A 16,177-nucleotide genomic window follows, 5' to 3' on the forward strand; every position below is an offset into this window, starting at 1 on the left:
TACTCAGTGGTGGAGTTCAACAAGATGTCGGCGGTGCTTCCGCTCACAGAGCGAGCTGCCATTGAGAACTTTAGAAACACTTTAGAAACCGATTTATTCCAGAACCGCCTTGATCTTAATGAATGACAAGAACATAAATAGGGGCAAGTGCGAGGAGCTGAATGGCCTGATCCCACTTATGTTCTTAATTTCTCCTTCCAACCAGCCCACGTTTCTGCTTTCGTAGATGCTTTAAGTTTAAGTATGCCCTGAGTCGCAGAAGTCTACTTAGCTGTAGCGGCATCGTAATCATGCCTGACCCTGTCTACCCAGTGTACACATATTCGGGCTTTACATCAAGAAAGACTATAGGGGCAACAGAAGCAGTGATCGTGATTTTTTTCTCCCTCAGTAGCCTGGAGATTTAAAGCCAGTTATGGGGCCCTCATGTTTGCACCGACTTAGTCCAGTCCATGGGGCAGTGCGTGCTCCATATGGCTAATACCGGATACCAGGTTGTGCTGAGCATTTGAACCTCTGGGAGAACCACTTGACGTTTGCAGAACGTGATATTTTGCTACACCAGTCCAAAACTAACCCCGCTATCCCCTGCTATCTCCCATCCCTGTAGCTGCCCCTTCTGCAAATACTGATCTGGCTTCCCTTTTGATCGTTTTTTTCGGCCTTAACCGCTCCCTGTGGCGATATGTTCTGTGCTCCAATAAATCTCTGCATTTCTCCAAACCACTTTCTTAGGGAAGAAAGGTTACACAATCATAACTTGGTTATCGGTCAGTGTCAAGAGGCCAGCCAAAGACAGGACCTTCAAGAGAATAAGGGGTAAATGTTGTGAAGAAAATTCACTGAAGAAGGAAGGGATGGTTTGCACAAGGCGGGTACAGTCGGGGATCTTGCAGTTTAGACCCCGTGACTCGGGGTAGAGCAATCAGTCACTTTAAATTCAGGCCTGCCAAGCACAATACTTCACTGGAGTTGGGACAAACCCATATTTACAGTTGTTGTGTCAATAGAGCGCTCCAGAAACTTGCAACCACATGCAAACAACACTCCAGGTGGTCCCTGATAACGTGCTGGTAATCAACTGCATGCTCGCTTGAACACTGATAAGGTAGAGAATTTCAGATAATGCCTCAAAAGGTTGCTGCCTCCATAAGGAAGTCGGGCAGCCACTTTGGGTGGGTACTGAAGGCTTGGCACACTTTATCAACCCGACTCACACCCAACCAGATTATAAGTGACTCACTAGCCATACCCATAATACAGTGGCAGTGTCTCGATCAAGCCTTTGCGTTTCACAGCTCACCAGAGAAGCAGAGATGTGGAGAGGGTGTCTCTGTATTAGGTAGAAAGCAAGTCAACTGGCACGTTGCCACTGGAGGGTGGGGCACGAGTCTCACACACGCCCTCAGTCCTCCTAAGTAACTGATTAAAAACTTGATTCTATCCACATCAGTCTTTGTACCAGTGGAGATTTATTGCCCTGGGTCACTCCAGGACTAACCATTCAATCAACGAGTACAGAATGTTACCTCCCAAGGCTCTAGTTTCTCCCCGTCCCTTCCTTCACCAGCGCTATATTTCATTTAGCTTTCATGACCATCCACTAAACCCTCTCCCCCCACCCCCTCCCCAAGTGGGGAACCTGGAGAGTGGCATCCTGGGTTGAACCAGGCCAAATAATCGACAGATGGGAAAATAAAAGAATGCCCACTCCCCTACAACAGAACGTGCGTTATCCTGCCTGACGGTCGCACCACTTTAACAAATCCCACCACCGTGTTCTGAAAGTTGGGCCTTACTTGGATCTGTTTGAGCAGCTTGTTGATCGGTTTGCAGTTCAGCTTCTGGCAGGCCATCTTGTAGGCGGCAACAATCTCCTCTACCGTCACATTCTGGGCTGGAAGACAGCAAACGTTTCTGCATCACAACATAAAATTCAGCCACCGGCCGAGCAGAGAAAGCAAATCATTTTCCTCCGTGTGTAACACGCAAAGTTGTGGAGTAGGAATTGTTTAAATTCACAGCCCAACTGCAACACAGCCAACCCACCCACATGCACCAATGCCAGGCACATTTACTTCTGATTTTCACTCTGATACTCCCTGCCAGAGAATATCCTCCATAGAATTATAGGGCAGTACAACACAGAGGGAGGCTCTTCTGCCCATCAAGGCTGGGTCAGCTCGTTCAAAGAGTAATCCAGTTAGTTCCACTTCCTGGCTCTTTCCCCATGTTCCTGCAGATTCCCTCGTAAGCATTTATTCAATTCTTGCTCGAAGGTTACCATTGTATCCACCACCCCATCAGGCAGTGCATTTCCAATCCTAACCATTCATTGATTGTACGTACATAGAAATAAGAGATCCAGATAGGCCATTCGGCCCCTCGAGCCTGCTCCGCCATACATCAAGATCATGGCTGATCCGTGTTTCGAATTCCATATTCCCATCTACCCCCAATAACCTTTGATTCCTTTGTCTAACACGAATCCATCGACCTGCGCCTTAAAAATATTCAGTGAGTCCTGTGAGGGGGGGGGTTTGCCTAGGGGGTGTTTGAGCAAGAAAACACATGAAAGATTTGGGAAACTGGCATGTACGGGAGGGAGCCAGGGTACAAAGCTATGTAACATATCGTTTTACCATGTATATATCTTGCTATGTGCGTTTTCTTTCTATTTTGTTACGAGGGGGGCTTTATTGTTTGTAAGGGTGAAAAATTGTGTTAAAAAACTTTAATAAATATATTTTTAAAAAAAAATATTCAGTGACCCCCCTACTCCGCCTTCTGAGGCAGAGTTCCAAAGTCACACACCCCTTAGGAGTTCTCTCATTCTCACTACTTTCATGAAAAGGTGACCCCTAATTTTAAAACAATGGCTCTGAAGTGTAATACGGACTTGAAACGTTAACCCTGTTTCTCTCTCCAGATGCTGCCAGACCTGCTGAGTTTATCCGAGTGTTTTCTGTTTTTATTCTAGATTTCCAGCTTCTGCAGGATTTTGCTTTTATTTAAAACCCCGGTTTTGCCTGTCGCCTTTGCTTCTTTTGCTACTCAGAATGTGACACCGCCCAACCCCTCCGCACTCTGCTGAAGGGATTGACTTCTTGTTATCGGGGCCCAGCCCCCTCAGCAGTACCTCAATCAGTCACACAGACACACTGGTGTATCAATCGTGGGGCTGTCCTGCTCATCACTGACCAGCTCTTGTGGGTACATGAAACCCTACGGTGACAGGCTCGGGGCAGAGAATTGAACACAGAATTAGCTCTGCAACGCAAGGCCTGACTCTGAGCATGTTTCTTGAAACAAAGATTATGTTGTAAAAGCTCAACACTGCGGATGCCAGGGATCTGAAATAAAAACAAAAAAATGCCGGAAAAACTCAGCAGGTCTGGCAGCATCTGTGGAGAAAGTAACGGAGTCAATGCGACTCTGACAAGACTCTTTGGAACCCATTGTGGATTATTGTTTTAAACACATAATTATTTTTTCCCTGTGAATGCTGGAGGGAAGGGTAAAAATTGAGATCCCTTCCCCGCACAGAGACATAATAATAATGTCAGCCTCTACATTGGACGTTACCAAGCTGTTTAATCATGGTAACGTGAATGGAGCTGCTAAGCTCAGTTGGCTGATGGCTAGAGCGTGGTTCACTCCTTCTTCCAGCGGAGGTATTTCTTAGCGTCACAAGTAGGCTTACATTAACACTGCAATGAAGTTACTGTGAAAATCCCCTAGTTGCCACATTCCAGCACTTGTTCGGGTACACGGAGGGAGAATTCAGAATGTTCAATTCACCTAACAGCACGTCCTTCGGGACTTGTGGGAGGAAACCCACGCAGACACGGGGAGAACGTGCAGACTCTGCACAGACAGTGACCTAAGCAGGGAATCGAACCTAGGACCCTGGCGCTGTGAAGCAACAGTGCTAACCACTGTGCTACCGTGCCGCCCATGCTCACCCCAACAAGAGTATTATGAAGAATGGCGTCTTTGTGTAGCCACCTAAATTGGCCAACTCCCGATTTAAAATGGGGAATAGATAGAGTAGACAGTCAGAGACTTTTTCCCCAGGTGGAACAAAGCATGACAAGGGGACATAAATTTAAGGTGAATGGTGGAAGATATAGGGGGGATGTCAGAGGTAGATTCTTTACCCAGAGAGTAGTGGGGGCATGGAATGCACTGCCTGTGGAAGTAGTTGAGTCGGAAACATTAGGGACCTTCAAGCAGCTATTGGATAGGTACATGGATTACGGTAGAATGATATAGTGTAGATTAATTTGTTCTTAAGGGCAGCACGGTAGCATTGTGGATAGCACAATTGCTTCACAGCTCCAGGGTCCCAGGTTCGATTCCGGCTTGGGTCACTGTCTGTGCGGAGTCTGCACATTCTCCCCGTGTGCGCGTGGGTTTCCTCCGGGTGCTCCGGTTTCCTCCCACAGTCCAAAGATGTGCAGGTTAGGTGGATTGGCCATGATAAATTGCCCGTAGTGTCCAAAATTGCCCTTAATGTTGGGTGGAGGTGTTGACCTTGGGTAGGGTGCTCTTTCCAAGAGCCGGTGCAGACTCAATGGGCCGAATGGCCTCCTCCTGCACTGTAAATTCAATGATAATCTATGATTAATCTAGGACAAAGGTTCGGCACAACATCGTGGGCCGAAGGGCCTGTTCTGTGCTGTATTTTTCTATGTTCTATGTTCCAAGACAGAAACGAGCGGCTGCAGGTTTGCTGTGTATTCACCTCTGCAAAAGCCAGACAACATCGATACCAGCGGCCATCAGCATAACAAAGTAGCAGCCATCTGTATATTGATGAGCAATCCCCGGGAACAATAAGTAGCATTTTGGACACACAAAGCAAAGCCAGACTCCTCGGCGCCAGCAGGAGCCAACACAAAGGAGGTGAACGAGCACCTCAAAACCGCCCATCGATCAGGGAACCGCTCCAGTATTGGAGAAAATCGAACCAAGCGATTGGGACAAAGTCCAATCACTTGGGACCAGGTACAGGGTCCGCCCCGAAAGGTGGGAAGCCCCTGGGGACTATAAGAGTTAAGCCCCAAGTTCAAATCGCTCTCTTCAGCAGCTCCTCCTCTTCACCTCTGCGTCCTGCCCGGGTTACCCAGCAACACAAACCAACATTGACCGTGACCGGTGCAGTGACCCCCGAACAACGCAAGTCTTAATTCAACGCTCGCTACGAGATAGGCGCTCCTAGCTACCAATCCGTACCAACTTCGAATCCCGCAGACTCAGAACCCGAACGAAAGGCCATTTGTTCCCCTGGCCTGGTGGGCCAGTCCGAAGTTAAGTATAGGCCTGTTAGTTGCAGAAGTAGCTTAGACGTAGAATTTGTGCATGAGTAGCGATTACGGTGTATAATAAATGTGCTTTGATTTGAATCTTACTAATCGGTGTACTGGGTTATTGATCATTACTCGGGTTTGAACCTCGTGGCGGTATCATAAGGATACCTGGCGACTCGAGAGCAAAGGTAATAAAACAGAGCAATTGAACCAAGGAGAAAATCAGCAACATTTGTACAGCAGCATCATGACAATCCAGAAACAAAATACTGCAGATGGTGGAAATCTGCTGAGATCAAAACAGCATGCGTGGAGAGAGAAACACAGAGTTAACGTTTTGGCTCGTGATCTTTCAGCTGAACAGTAACACAAGCTCTGGTGGTAATAGATGTGTTGTGGTGCCTAGTAATGCCTGAAGTAGCTGAATCTTGATCAGGTTCTGAAATGTATATATGGAACAAAAACAAAAAAAGACCTCAATTCATACAGCACCCAAACTCCTCTAACCAGAGGATCTCAAGGCACTTCAAATTGGACGACTTTCTCTGAACTGCGATTATGTTGTAAGGCATCGGTGAGGCTGCACCTAGAGTACTGTGTACAGTAAGTCCTTACTTTCGGAGCGATATCCTTGCTTTGGCTGGTTCCTGGGTGAAGGGGATGTCTTATGAAGACAGGTTAAGCAGGGTGAGCCAACACCCACTGGAAGTCAGGAAGAATGGGAGGTGATCTTATTGAAACATACAAGATTCTGAGGGATTAGTCGACAGTGTCGACGCTGAGAGGACGTTTCCACTCCTGGGGGAATAGAGGACCAGGGGGCATAATTTAAAGATAAGGGGTCTCCCAGTTAAGACGTAGTTGAGGAAGAATCTCTGTAGGATTGCTCTAGGTCATTAAATGGATCTCAGGCTAAGTTAGACAAGTGATTAAAGGTTCGGGGGGACAGACAGGAAAGTGGAATCAGGCCACAATCGGACCAGCCATGATCTAACTGAATGGCAGAGTAGGCTCGAGGGGCCGAATGGCCTTCTCTTGCTCCTATAGCTTATGTCCTTAAGACAGTTAAACACATAAGCAAGAAGCCACTTTGGAGAGATCGGAAATGGGATGAATGAGAACCATTCTGGTACTAGTCAAGGGAAGAATGCAGAGAGAACTCCCGATCTTCTTTGAATAACGCCATTGATTGTTATCGTTGGATAGGCCCTCTGTTCAAAGTCTCTTTGAGACAGTGTTTCCAATGAGGCACACATTCCTTTTCGACTGAAATGTCAGTGGAGATTACTTGCTCACTAGCTGGGGCGTACCTTGGACTCAGGTCAAAAAGATTCCGGACTGGCGGCGAGTTGAAATATAATGAAAAGATTATGTCAAAGACATTAACACCTTATTGTTGGTGGTCGGCCGGGGGGGGGGGGGGGGGGGGGGGGGGGGGGGGTTCCGTTGATACCTTTTAGTAACAAAAGTCCATCATTCAATCTCAGTTTTTAAGTTAACCCTTGACACACCACCAATCGCCGTTTGCAAAAAAGAGTTAGTTCCAAACCTCTACCACCTTGTGCGAGTATAGAAGTATTTCCTAATTTCGCTCCTGAATGGAGCTGCGTAGCTCAGTTGGCTGGATGGCTAGAGCATGTCTCACGCCTTCTTCCAGCGGAGGTATTTCTTGAGCCTGCATTGTGCCCTCGAGTGATATTATGCCGATAACCGTAGTCAGCAACCCTCAGACAAAAAAGGACGTTACAACAGAGAAAGTCTAAAAATTATAACCTCCTAGTCCTCGACTCCGACCACCGGAAATAATTTATCTCTTTCTCTTTTCTCCCCTTAATATCTTGGAAAAGTTTGATGGTCAAGTCGCCCCTTAACCGTCTTAAATTCCAGGGAATACAACCCTCAACTCTCTCCACCTCCAACAGTGCTGCTACAATTCGGTGATTTTGGAACCCGTGGGAGTCCAGGTCTCATTCTGGTAATTCTGTACTGCACCTCCTCCAAGGCCAATATATCCGTTCGACGGTGTGGTGCCCAGAACTGCTCACAGTGACCCCAGATGCGAGATGAGGAGAAATTACTACACTCAGAGGAATGCGATTCATTGGAATTCTCTACCCAAGAGGGGTATTGGTGTTCCACTCGTTGCATACAATCAAGGGCTGGGACGGACACTTTCTTTTTGTCTCTCACGGAATTAAGGCATCTGGGAAGTGGGCGGGAAAATGGAGTTTAAGCTCAAGATCAGTGCCGTGACTAGACTGAATGGCGGAGCAAGCTCAACAGGCCATACGGTCTACCCCTGCTCCTGTTTCTTGTATTTAAAAAAAACAATTTTTAGAGTACCCAATTCATTTTTTTCCCAATTAAGAGGCAATTTAGCGTGGCCAATCCACCTACCCTGAACATGTTTGGGTTGTGGGGGCGAAACCCACGCAGACACGGGGAGAATGTGCAAACTCCACACGGACAGTGACCCTGAGCCGGGGTCGAACCTGGGATCTCGGCGCAGTGAGGCTGCAGTGCTAACCACTGTGCCACCATACTGCCCGTTTCTTGTATTTTAGCCAGGGTTTTGTATCGCTGAAGTGCGACTTCAATCCTCTTTGTATTGTAGATATAGTCCAGGGCAATGAGCCTGCAGTCTGGTTACCCCAGCTGAAACATCTACTTTTTCTGCTCACTGAACAAGATCATCAGGTTTGTCCATCACATTGCCATGATTAAACAGCTTGGTAACGTTCAATGTCGAGGCTGACACATAAAGACTGGCTCTCCTCACTGATGGCTTTGAGACTCCATGGAACCATACCTAAATGAGAGTCATGCCAACAGAGAGGTGCAGGAGTAGATCCTTAATATTAATTGTACCGTATGGAGAGGCCTACGGAGGGAAAATCATCTTCAGCTATCTGTTCAAGAAGTGGCTCAAGATATATTATTTCTGACAAAGCCGGATTATTTGTTCAGAATAACGTATTGATCTAGAGCTCAATGGTAATATTACTGAACTGAAAATTCAGAGGTCTGGACCAATGATCTGGAGACACAGGTTAAAATTCCACCACAGCAGTTGGGGGAACTTAAATTCCATGGAATCCCTACAGTGCAGGAGGCCATTCGGCCCATCAAGTCTACACTGACCCTCCTCTATGTAGGCCGACTCTCCCGCCCTATCCCTGTAACCCAGTGCATTGATCATGGCCAATCCACCCAACCTGCACATCTTTGGACTGTGGGAGGAAACCGGAGCACCCGGAGGAAACCCACGCAGACACGGGGAGAACGTGCAGACTCCGCACAGTCACCCAAGGCTGGAATCGAACCAGGGTCCCTGGCGCTGTGATGCAGCAGTGCTAGCCACCATGTTAACTTGACCCCCCCCCCGATTATTTTCAATTGAATTAAAATTCAATTCATTAATAAATCTGGAGTCAAATGATGGTCTCATTAATAATCATACAAATACCAGAGCGTCACAAAAACCCTTCTGGTTCAACAGAATCCTTCAGGGAAGGAGATTGGGCATCCTTATCCAGTTTGGCCTACAGATGACTCCTACCCCACAGGGGCTCTAGGGGTTCAAGGTGGCTCACAAGGGCAATTAGAGATGGGCAATAAGTGTTGGCCTGGTCAGTAATTCTGACCCAAGAACAAATAAAAGAACATTTGTACAAACCATTGTTTGAAGCAGATTTGTTTCCCCTGTAAATCCTTGTGGCACCACCCTATTTCTATATTCATCTGATCACATCAGTACTATTCCCACCCTGGAAACACCACAGCTACGGTGAGTACAGTCTGTCTGTCCCAGTTTCTGAATGTGTGCAATGTGCAGTTGATTGATTAAGATTTTCCATGCGATCATTGTGCCTGTCTCGTGCTGCATGACCTCACTGGGGCTGTGTGGCTGACAGCAACTTCAGCACAAGACACAGCTCGCAGGAGGTGTGAAAGGCCGGTGCTGGATCGGACCGAGGGCTCACATCGAGCTGCCCCTGCACACCCAGGGTTTGGTCCCTCGGCATGACGCCGCGCACAGCAAGAACCCATTTGCTTTCTTCCGAGCTCCAAATTCAGCTCCTTCTTAAAACTTCAGCTTCGCAAAATCAAAGCTCAGCACAAGCATCTCCTCATTCCTCTTGTGGACTCTTACTGTGCAAACTCCCGCGTCATCCTGTCTTCCCCTCCTCCAGCATGCCAGAAAAGCCAAATGCCGAGTCAGCTGGACATTGTTTCCTTGTTTATTCGGTCTTGCACTACTCACTACCCATTTCCACCTTAGAGGCGTCCTGCGCTGTAGGGTTACAGGTGAGGCAAAAATGTAATTAAACAACGGGCCACATTCTGACCAACAATCTCGGCCTACTATCGGTCGCAAAGTGGCAGAATTTAGAAAGATGATCACTTGATTCATTGACGTCTGAGCACAGGGCGCTGAAGGGAAGGGCTTGGAGACCTGAAGCATGAAAGGAAATATATAATTTTCTTTCCAAAAAAAAAGGATGGAGAAGATGGAAAATAAATAGGGATTGATTCTATGAAGTAAACCCATTGCTTAAAAAATAAATTAGAATAATTCAATATGTGCGGTGTGGTAGCCAGTCATTCTACATTATGTCGGTAGGTGGCACGGTTGACCCCCTCCCCCCCCAAACCCGGATTGAGTTTGCCGATCTCAGCTGGGCATAGTGGGGCATGTGCGGCATCTCAGTATCTCCAGCCCAGAAAATTGGCCAGCGCTTCTTGCACTATATATATATTTATTATATTATATATAGCGGATGTCAGTTGAGGACGGATTAACCTTGGCTGTGCTTTTGCAGACACTCGAAATAACCTCTCATCTGTTAGGCTCGCATGTGAAAAATGTCCACTTGCGTTGAGAGCAGCCAACGCCAGAGGAGTGTGTCCCTGCAGGAGTCACCACCCTCAGGGCAAAAGGGGAGACGTTTGAAATAGGATTTGTTGATACAAGTCTGCTCCGGAACTAGAAACCAAATCGGATGTGCCAGCCTCAAAATCCATTTCTCCTTCTCTCCTGATGCACCTGCTACGTTTCCCTAAAGTGCCAAATTTACAAAACGTGCCTTTTAAAACAGGAGGGACTCTTTGTCAACACCTGAAGTCTGCCTGCACCTATCCAGCAGGCACAGCTGGAACATGAACCTCCTTTGACGGTAACTGGTACTGGGCAGTGCGAGTGAGCATTATACCTGTAACAGTCGGCACAATCGAGAATTTGTTTAGTGCTGGAGGCAGGCGAGACTGTGGAAATGTGAAATTTGCCCCAAAAAGTCATCGGAACAAACATCAGCAAGTCTAACGTGCAGCTACAGACTAACCTGCTGCTCATTTGCTGCTGCAACCCCTTGTCCATGCTTCTGTCACCTCTAGACTTCACCGTCTGCTTTACGTTTTATAAATTTTGAGCATCCAATTCATTTTTCCAATTAAGGGGCGATTTAGCATGGCCAATCCACCTACACTGCACATCTTTTTGAGTTCTGGGGGCGAGACCCACACAGACACCGGGAGAATTTGCAAACTCCACACGGACAGTGACCCGGGGCCGGGATCGAACCAGAGTCCTCGGCGCCATGAGGCAGCAGTGCTAACCACTGCGCTGCCGTGCCGCCCCGACTTCAATGTCTGACCTTCAGGTTCCTACCCCACCCTGCTCGTCCAAAACTCTGCTTCCTGTACATGAACTCACACCAAGTTTGTTTGCCCAACACTCTTGTGCTCTCTGACCTACACTGGCCTCCGTTCTGACAACACCCAGTTTTGAAATCCTCAGCCTCGTTTGCGAGCCCCTCCATGATCTCCCCTCTCCCTACCCCATTAACTCAGTAACTTTCTACAAACTTCCTCCAATTCCAGCCTCATTCTTTTTCTTCTAAGCTCCACCATTGGCAGCCGTGCCTTCAGCTGCCAGAGCCCAAAGCTTCGGAATTCACACGCCAAACCTCTCTCTCCTCATTCAAGACGCTCCTTAAAGCTTTTCCGATGATCCGTTCTGCTACCTCATGTGGTGCAGTGTCAAACACGTCTTTACTGATTTCACACCCTTGATAAGCGCCTTGAGACATTTGACTGTGTGAAAGGTGCTATACAAATGTTGTTGTTGATCAATGAACATCCTTTTCTTTCCTCAAAGTCAGCGGACAACAATCAGCTGATGGAAAGAGGGAGGAAACTCTCAGTCAGAAAACAAGTTCCACAGACTGATGCGGCACTGAGGCCTCCTGACTAGGAGGTGGGCCCGATCCAAAATCTGGTTTGTGCCAAGTCACCTCATATCAGTTGAAGCGGCCCAGAATGGCCCTGGTCCAGTGACCAAAAAAACAAGAGGTGTCTGAAGATGTAGTTAGGTGGATTGGCCAATGTTTTTAAAAATAAATTTAGGTTACCCAATTCATTTTTCCAATTAAGGGGCAATTTAGAGGGGCCAATCCACCTACCCTGCACATCTTTGGGTTGTGGGGGCGAGACCCACGCAGACACGGGGAGAATGTGCACACGGACAGTGACCCAGAGCCGAGATCGAACCCGGGTCCTCGGCGCCGTGAGGCAGCAGTGCTAACCATTGTGCCGTCGTGCTGCCGGATTGGCCATTCTAAATTGGCCCTTAGTGATCAAATGTTAGGATGCATAACTGTGATAGGGTGGTGGAGTGGGCCCAAAAGTAGGGTGCTCTTTCAGAGGGCCAGTACAGACACGCTGGGCCGAATGGCCTCCTTATGCACTGTCGGGATTCGATGGACAAATCAGCAAGTTCGGTTTCCTGCTCCTGTGACTGGTTCTAAATTTTGGAACTCCCTCTCTAACAGCACTGTGGATGTACCTACACCACGTGGACTGCAACGGTACAAGATGTCAGCTCACAACCACCTTCTCAAGGGGCAATTAGGGGCGGGCAATAAATGCTGGGCCTCGCTAGCGAAGCCCACATCCCAAGAATGAATTTTAAAAATCATTGGCTTGGAGCCTTCCCCACCTCCCGCTGAATGAATATTAGTCGAGGACAAATAGAACTAAAACTTGCGACAGGCTGAGTGGGGAAGGGTTGCCAGCCACAAACCTCCCACTGGAGCGTACCGAGGGGCAGGAACCCATGTAAAACCCCTCGGGCTGTATGCCCGACAAAATAACCTGTCACTTTCGTGAGACACCTCATGGTGCCACATGCAACTTCCGGTTGCGGCTTTGCGGAGCTAAGCCGCACGATTCGGCAGCTCCCGCTATCACGGACTTTCAGGCTCTTTAGAGGAGCCCCAACGGGAATTTTTTTGAAGACGACCCGTGGGGAAGGGAAGAGCGAGGCCCCCCTTCAACTTTTATGGACCGGACCAGAAGTGAAACGGCCAAAAATGCGGCACTGGAGCAGCGGGAGAAGCGAGGGAAGAAAAGCAAAATGGCGGCGGCCGGGGACAAAGCGGAGTGCGGGCCGGAGCTGCAGGAGTTCATCAAGCGCTGCTTCGAGGAGCTGCGCAAGGAGATGCTGGCGCCTATCTTGTCGGCGATTGAAGGATTAGGGATGACCCGGAAGGCCCACGAGGTAAAGATCCAGGAGGTGCAGAAAAGAGTCAGTGAGAATGAGGACGAGCTCTTGGGCCTGGCGGTGAGAGTGGAGGAGCACGAGGCGCTACACAAGAGGTGGGCGGGAAGATTCGAAGACCTGGAGAACAGGTCGAGGAGAAAGAACCTGCGGATCCTGGGTCTCCCTGAAGGAGTGGATGGGGCCGATGCCGGGGCATATGCGAGCACGATGCTCGAGGCGATGATGGGCACGGAGGCCCCTTCGAGGCCGCTGGAGCTGGATGGGGCACACCGGGTGTTGGCGAGGAGGCCCAAGGCAAACGAGCCGCCAAGGGCGATGGTGGTGAGATTTCACCGTTTCACGGACAGAAAGAGGGTCCTGAAATGGGCCAAGAAGGAGCGGAGCAGCAGGTGGGACAATGTGGAGATCCAAATATACCCGGACTGGAGCACGGAGGTTGCAGAGAGGAGAGCGGGTTTCAACCGGGCCGGGGGGGGGGGGGGGGGGGGGGGTGGTGCTGCTGCTGCTGCACTGGCCGAAGGGGAATGGGACACAGAAGAGGTGGTCGGGGCGGGGGTCTCCCGGCTGGGGGACTGGAGGGTGAGGGCGGCGCGGACACGGGACTGGCCTAGAAAAGGAGATGGCTAGTCGGCGGGCGGGGGGGTGGTGGGAGCCCCCCCAATCCGGCTGAATGGGCCGGTGAAGAGGGCCCGAGTGTTTGCGCACTTAAAGGGACTGAAGGCAGACCAGGTCATGCTCCAAGAGACACATTTGAAGGTGGCCGACCAGGTCAGGTTAAGAAAGGGATGGGTAGGACAGGTATTCCATTCGGGGCTGGACGCGAAGAATAGAGTGGCAATATTGGTGGGGAAGCGGGTGTCGTTTGAGGCCAAGAATATCGTTGTGGACAACGGAGGGCGATATGTGATGGTGAGCGGTAAGTTGCAGGGGACGTGGGTGGTATTGGCAAATGTATACGCCCCGAACTGGGATGATGCCGGATTCATGAAGCGCATGTTGGGGCGCATTCCGGACCTGGAGGTAGGAGGCCTGATAATGGGAGGGGATTTCAATACAGTGTTGGACCCAGCACTGGACCGCTCCAAATCAAGGACTGGAAAGAGGCCTGGCGGCGGCCAAGGTGCTTAGGGGGTTTATGGATCAGATGGGGGGAGTGGACCTGTGGAGGTTTGCCAGGCCGCAGGCCAGGGAATTTTCTTTTTTCTCCCACGTGCACAAAGCCTACTCCCGGATAGATTTTTTTGTTCTGGGCAGGACGCTGATCCCGAAAGTGGAGGGAACGGTGTATTCGGCCATAGCCGTTTCAGATCATGCCCCGCACTGGGTGGAACTGGAGTTGGGAGAGGAGAGGGACCAACGCCCGCTGTGGCGGCTGGATGTGGGACTGCTGGCAGATGAGGTGGTGTGTGGGAAGGAGAAGGGGTGCATCGAAAGGTACTTGGAGGCCAACGACAACGGGGAGGTGCGGGTGGGGGTGGTATGGGAGGCGCTGAAGGCGGTGATCAGGGGAGAGCTAATCTCCATTAGGGGTCATAAGGAGAAGATAGAGGGCATGGAAAGGGAGAGGTTAGTGGGGGAGATTTTAAGAGTGGACAGGAGATACGCAGAGGCCCCTGAGGAGGGATTACTTGGGGAAAGACGACGTCTCCAGACGGAGTTTGACCTGTTGACCACGGGGAAGGCGGAGGCACAGTGGAGGAAGGCGCAGGGGGCGACCTACGAGTATGGGGAGAAGGCGAGTCGGATGCTGGCACACCAGCTCCGTAAGAGGATGGCAGCGAGGGAAATATAGAATCATAGGAGGTTTACAGCATGGAAACAGGCCCTTCGGCCCAACCAGTCCATGCCGCCCAGTTTTTACCATTAAGCTAGTCCCAGTTGCCCGCACTTGGCCCATAACCCTCTATACCCATCTTACCCATGTAAGATGAAATACCCCCATGAAATAGGGGGAGTCAAGGATGGAAGGGGAGCCACGGTGCGGAGTGCGACGAAAATAAACGAGACATTCAAGGCCTTCTATGAGGAGCTGTACAGATCCCAGCCCCCAGTGGGGGAATAGGGGATGAGACGATTCCTAGACCAATTGAGATTCCCGAGGGTGGAGGAGCAAGAGGTGGCTGGTTTGGGGGCACCAATTGGGTTGGAGGAGCTGAACAAGGGTTTGGGGAGTATGCAGGCAGGGAAGGGCCCAGGACTGGACGGGTTCCCGGTGGAGTTCTACAGGAAGTACGTAGACCTGTTGGCCCCGATACTAGTGAGGACCTTTAATAAGGCAAGGGAGGAAGGGACCCTGTCCCCGACAATGGCAGAGGCGACGATTTCTTTGATCCTAAAGCGGGACAAGGACCCACTGCAATGTGGATCGTACAGGCCGATCTCGCTCCTCAACGTGAATGCTAAGTTGCTGGCAAAAGTGCTGGCTACGAGGATCGAGGACTGTGTCCCGGGGGTGATCCACGAGGACCAGACGGGATTTGTAAAGGGTAGGCAACTAAACACCAATGTGCGGCGGCTCTTAAACGTGATAATGATGCCATCGGTGGAGGGAGAGGCGGAGATAGTGGCAGCTATGGACGCGGAGAAGGACTTTGACCGAGTAGAATGGGAGTACCTCTGGGAAGTGCTGCGTAGGTTTGGGTTCGGGGGAGGGTTTATTAGTTGGGTTAAGCTCCTTTACAGAGCCCCGGTGGCGAGTGTGGTGACGAATCGGCGGAGGTCGGATATCCAAAATCCAAAAAGACGAGGTGTTGGGTGTCTTAAAAAATATTAAGGTAGATAAGTCCCCAGGGCCTGATGGGATCTACCCCAGAATACTGAAGGAGGCTGGAGAGGAAATTGCTGAGGCCTTGACAGAAATCTTTGGATCCTCACTGTCTTCAGGGGATGTCCCGGAGGACTGGAGAATAGCCAATGTTGTTCCTCTGTTTAAGAAGGGTAGCAAGGATAATCCAGGGAACTACAGGCCGGTGAGCCTTACTTCAGTGGTAGGGAAATTACTGGAGAGAATTCTTCGAGACAGGATCTACTCCCATTTGGAAGCAAATGGACGTATTAGTGAGAGGCAGCATGGTTTTGTGAAGGGGAGGTCATGTCTCACTAACTTGATAGAGTTTTTCGAGGAGGTCACTAAGATGATTGATACAGGTAGGGCAGTGGATGTTGTCTATATGGACTTCAGTAAGGCCTTTGACAAGGTCCCTCATGGTAGACTAGTACAAAAGGTGAAGTCACACGGGATCAGGGGTGAGTTGGCAAGGTGGATACAGAACTGGCTAGGTCATAGAAGGCAGAGAGTAGCAAT

At 49.7% G+C, this 16,177-nt stretch overlaps 1 protein-coding gene across 1 annotated transcript in view; it reads right to left on the reverse strand.

The window, feature by feature from the left end:
* The window catches only part of ppp1r37 (protein phosphatase 1, regulatory subunit 37), a 65,723-nt gene that overhangs the window by 35,121 nt on the left and 14,425 nt on the right, over positions 1-16,177 (reverse strand). Inside the window, exon 2 of the mRNA XM_072490063.1 lies at positions 1,800-1,897. Within this exon, the coding sequence (XP_072346164.1) occupies positions 1,800-1,897 (98 nt within the window). The remainder of the gene's footprint in view (positions 1-1,799; positions 1,898-16,177) is intronic.

Source organism: Scyliorhinus torazame, chromosome 25 (assembly GCF_047496885.1).
Source record: "Scyliorhinus torazame isolate Kashiwa2021f chromosome 25, sScyTor2.1, whole genome shotgun sequence".
NCBI lineage: Eukaryota > Metazoa > Chordata > Chondrichthyes > Carcharhiniformes > Scyliorhinidae > Scyliorhinus > Scyliorhinus torazame.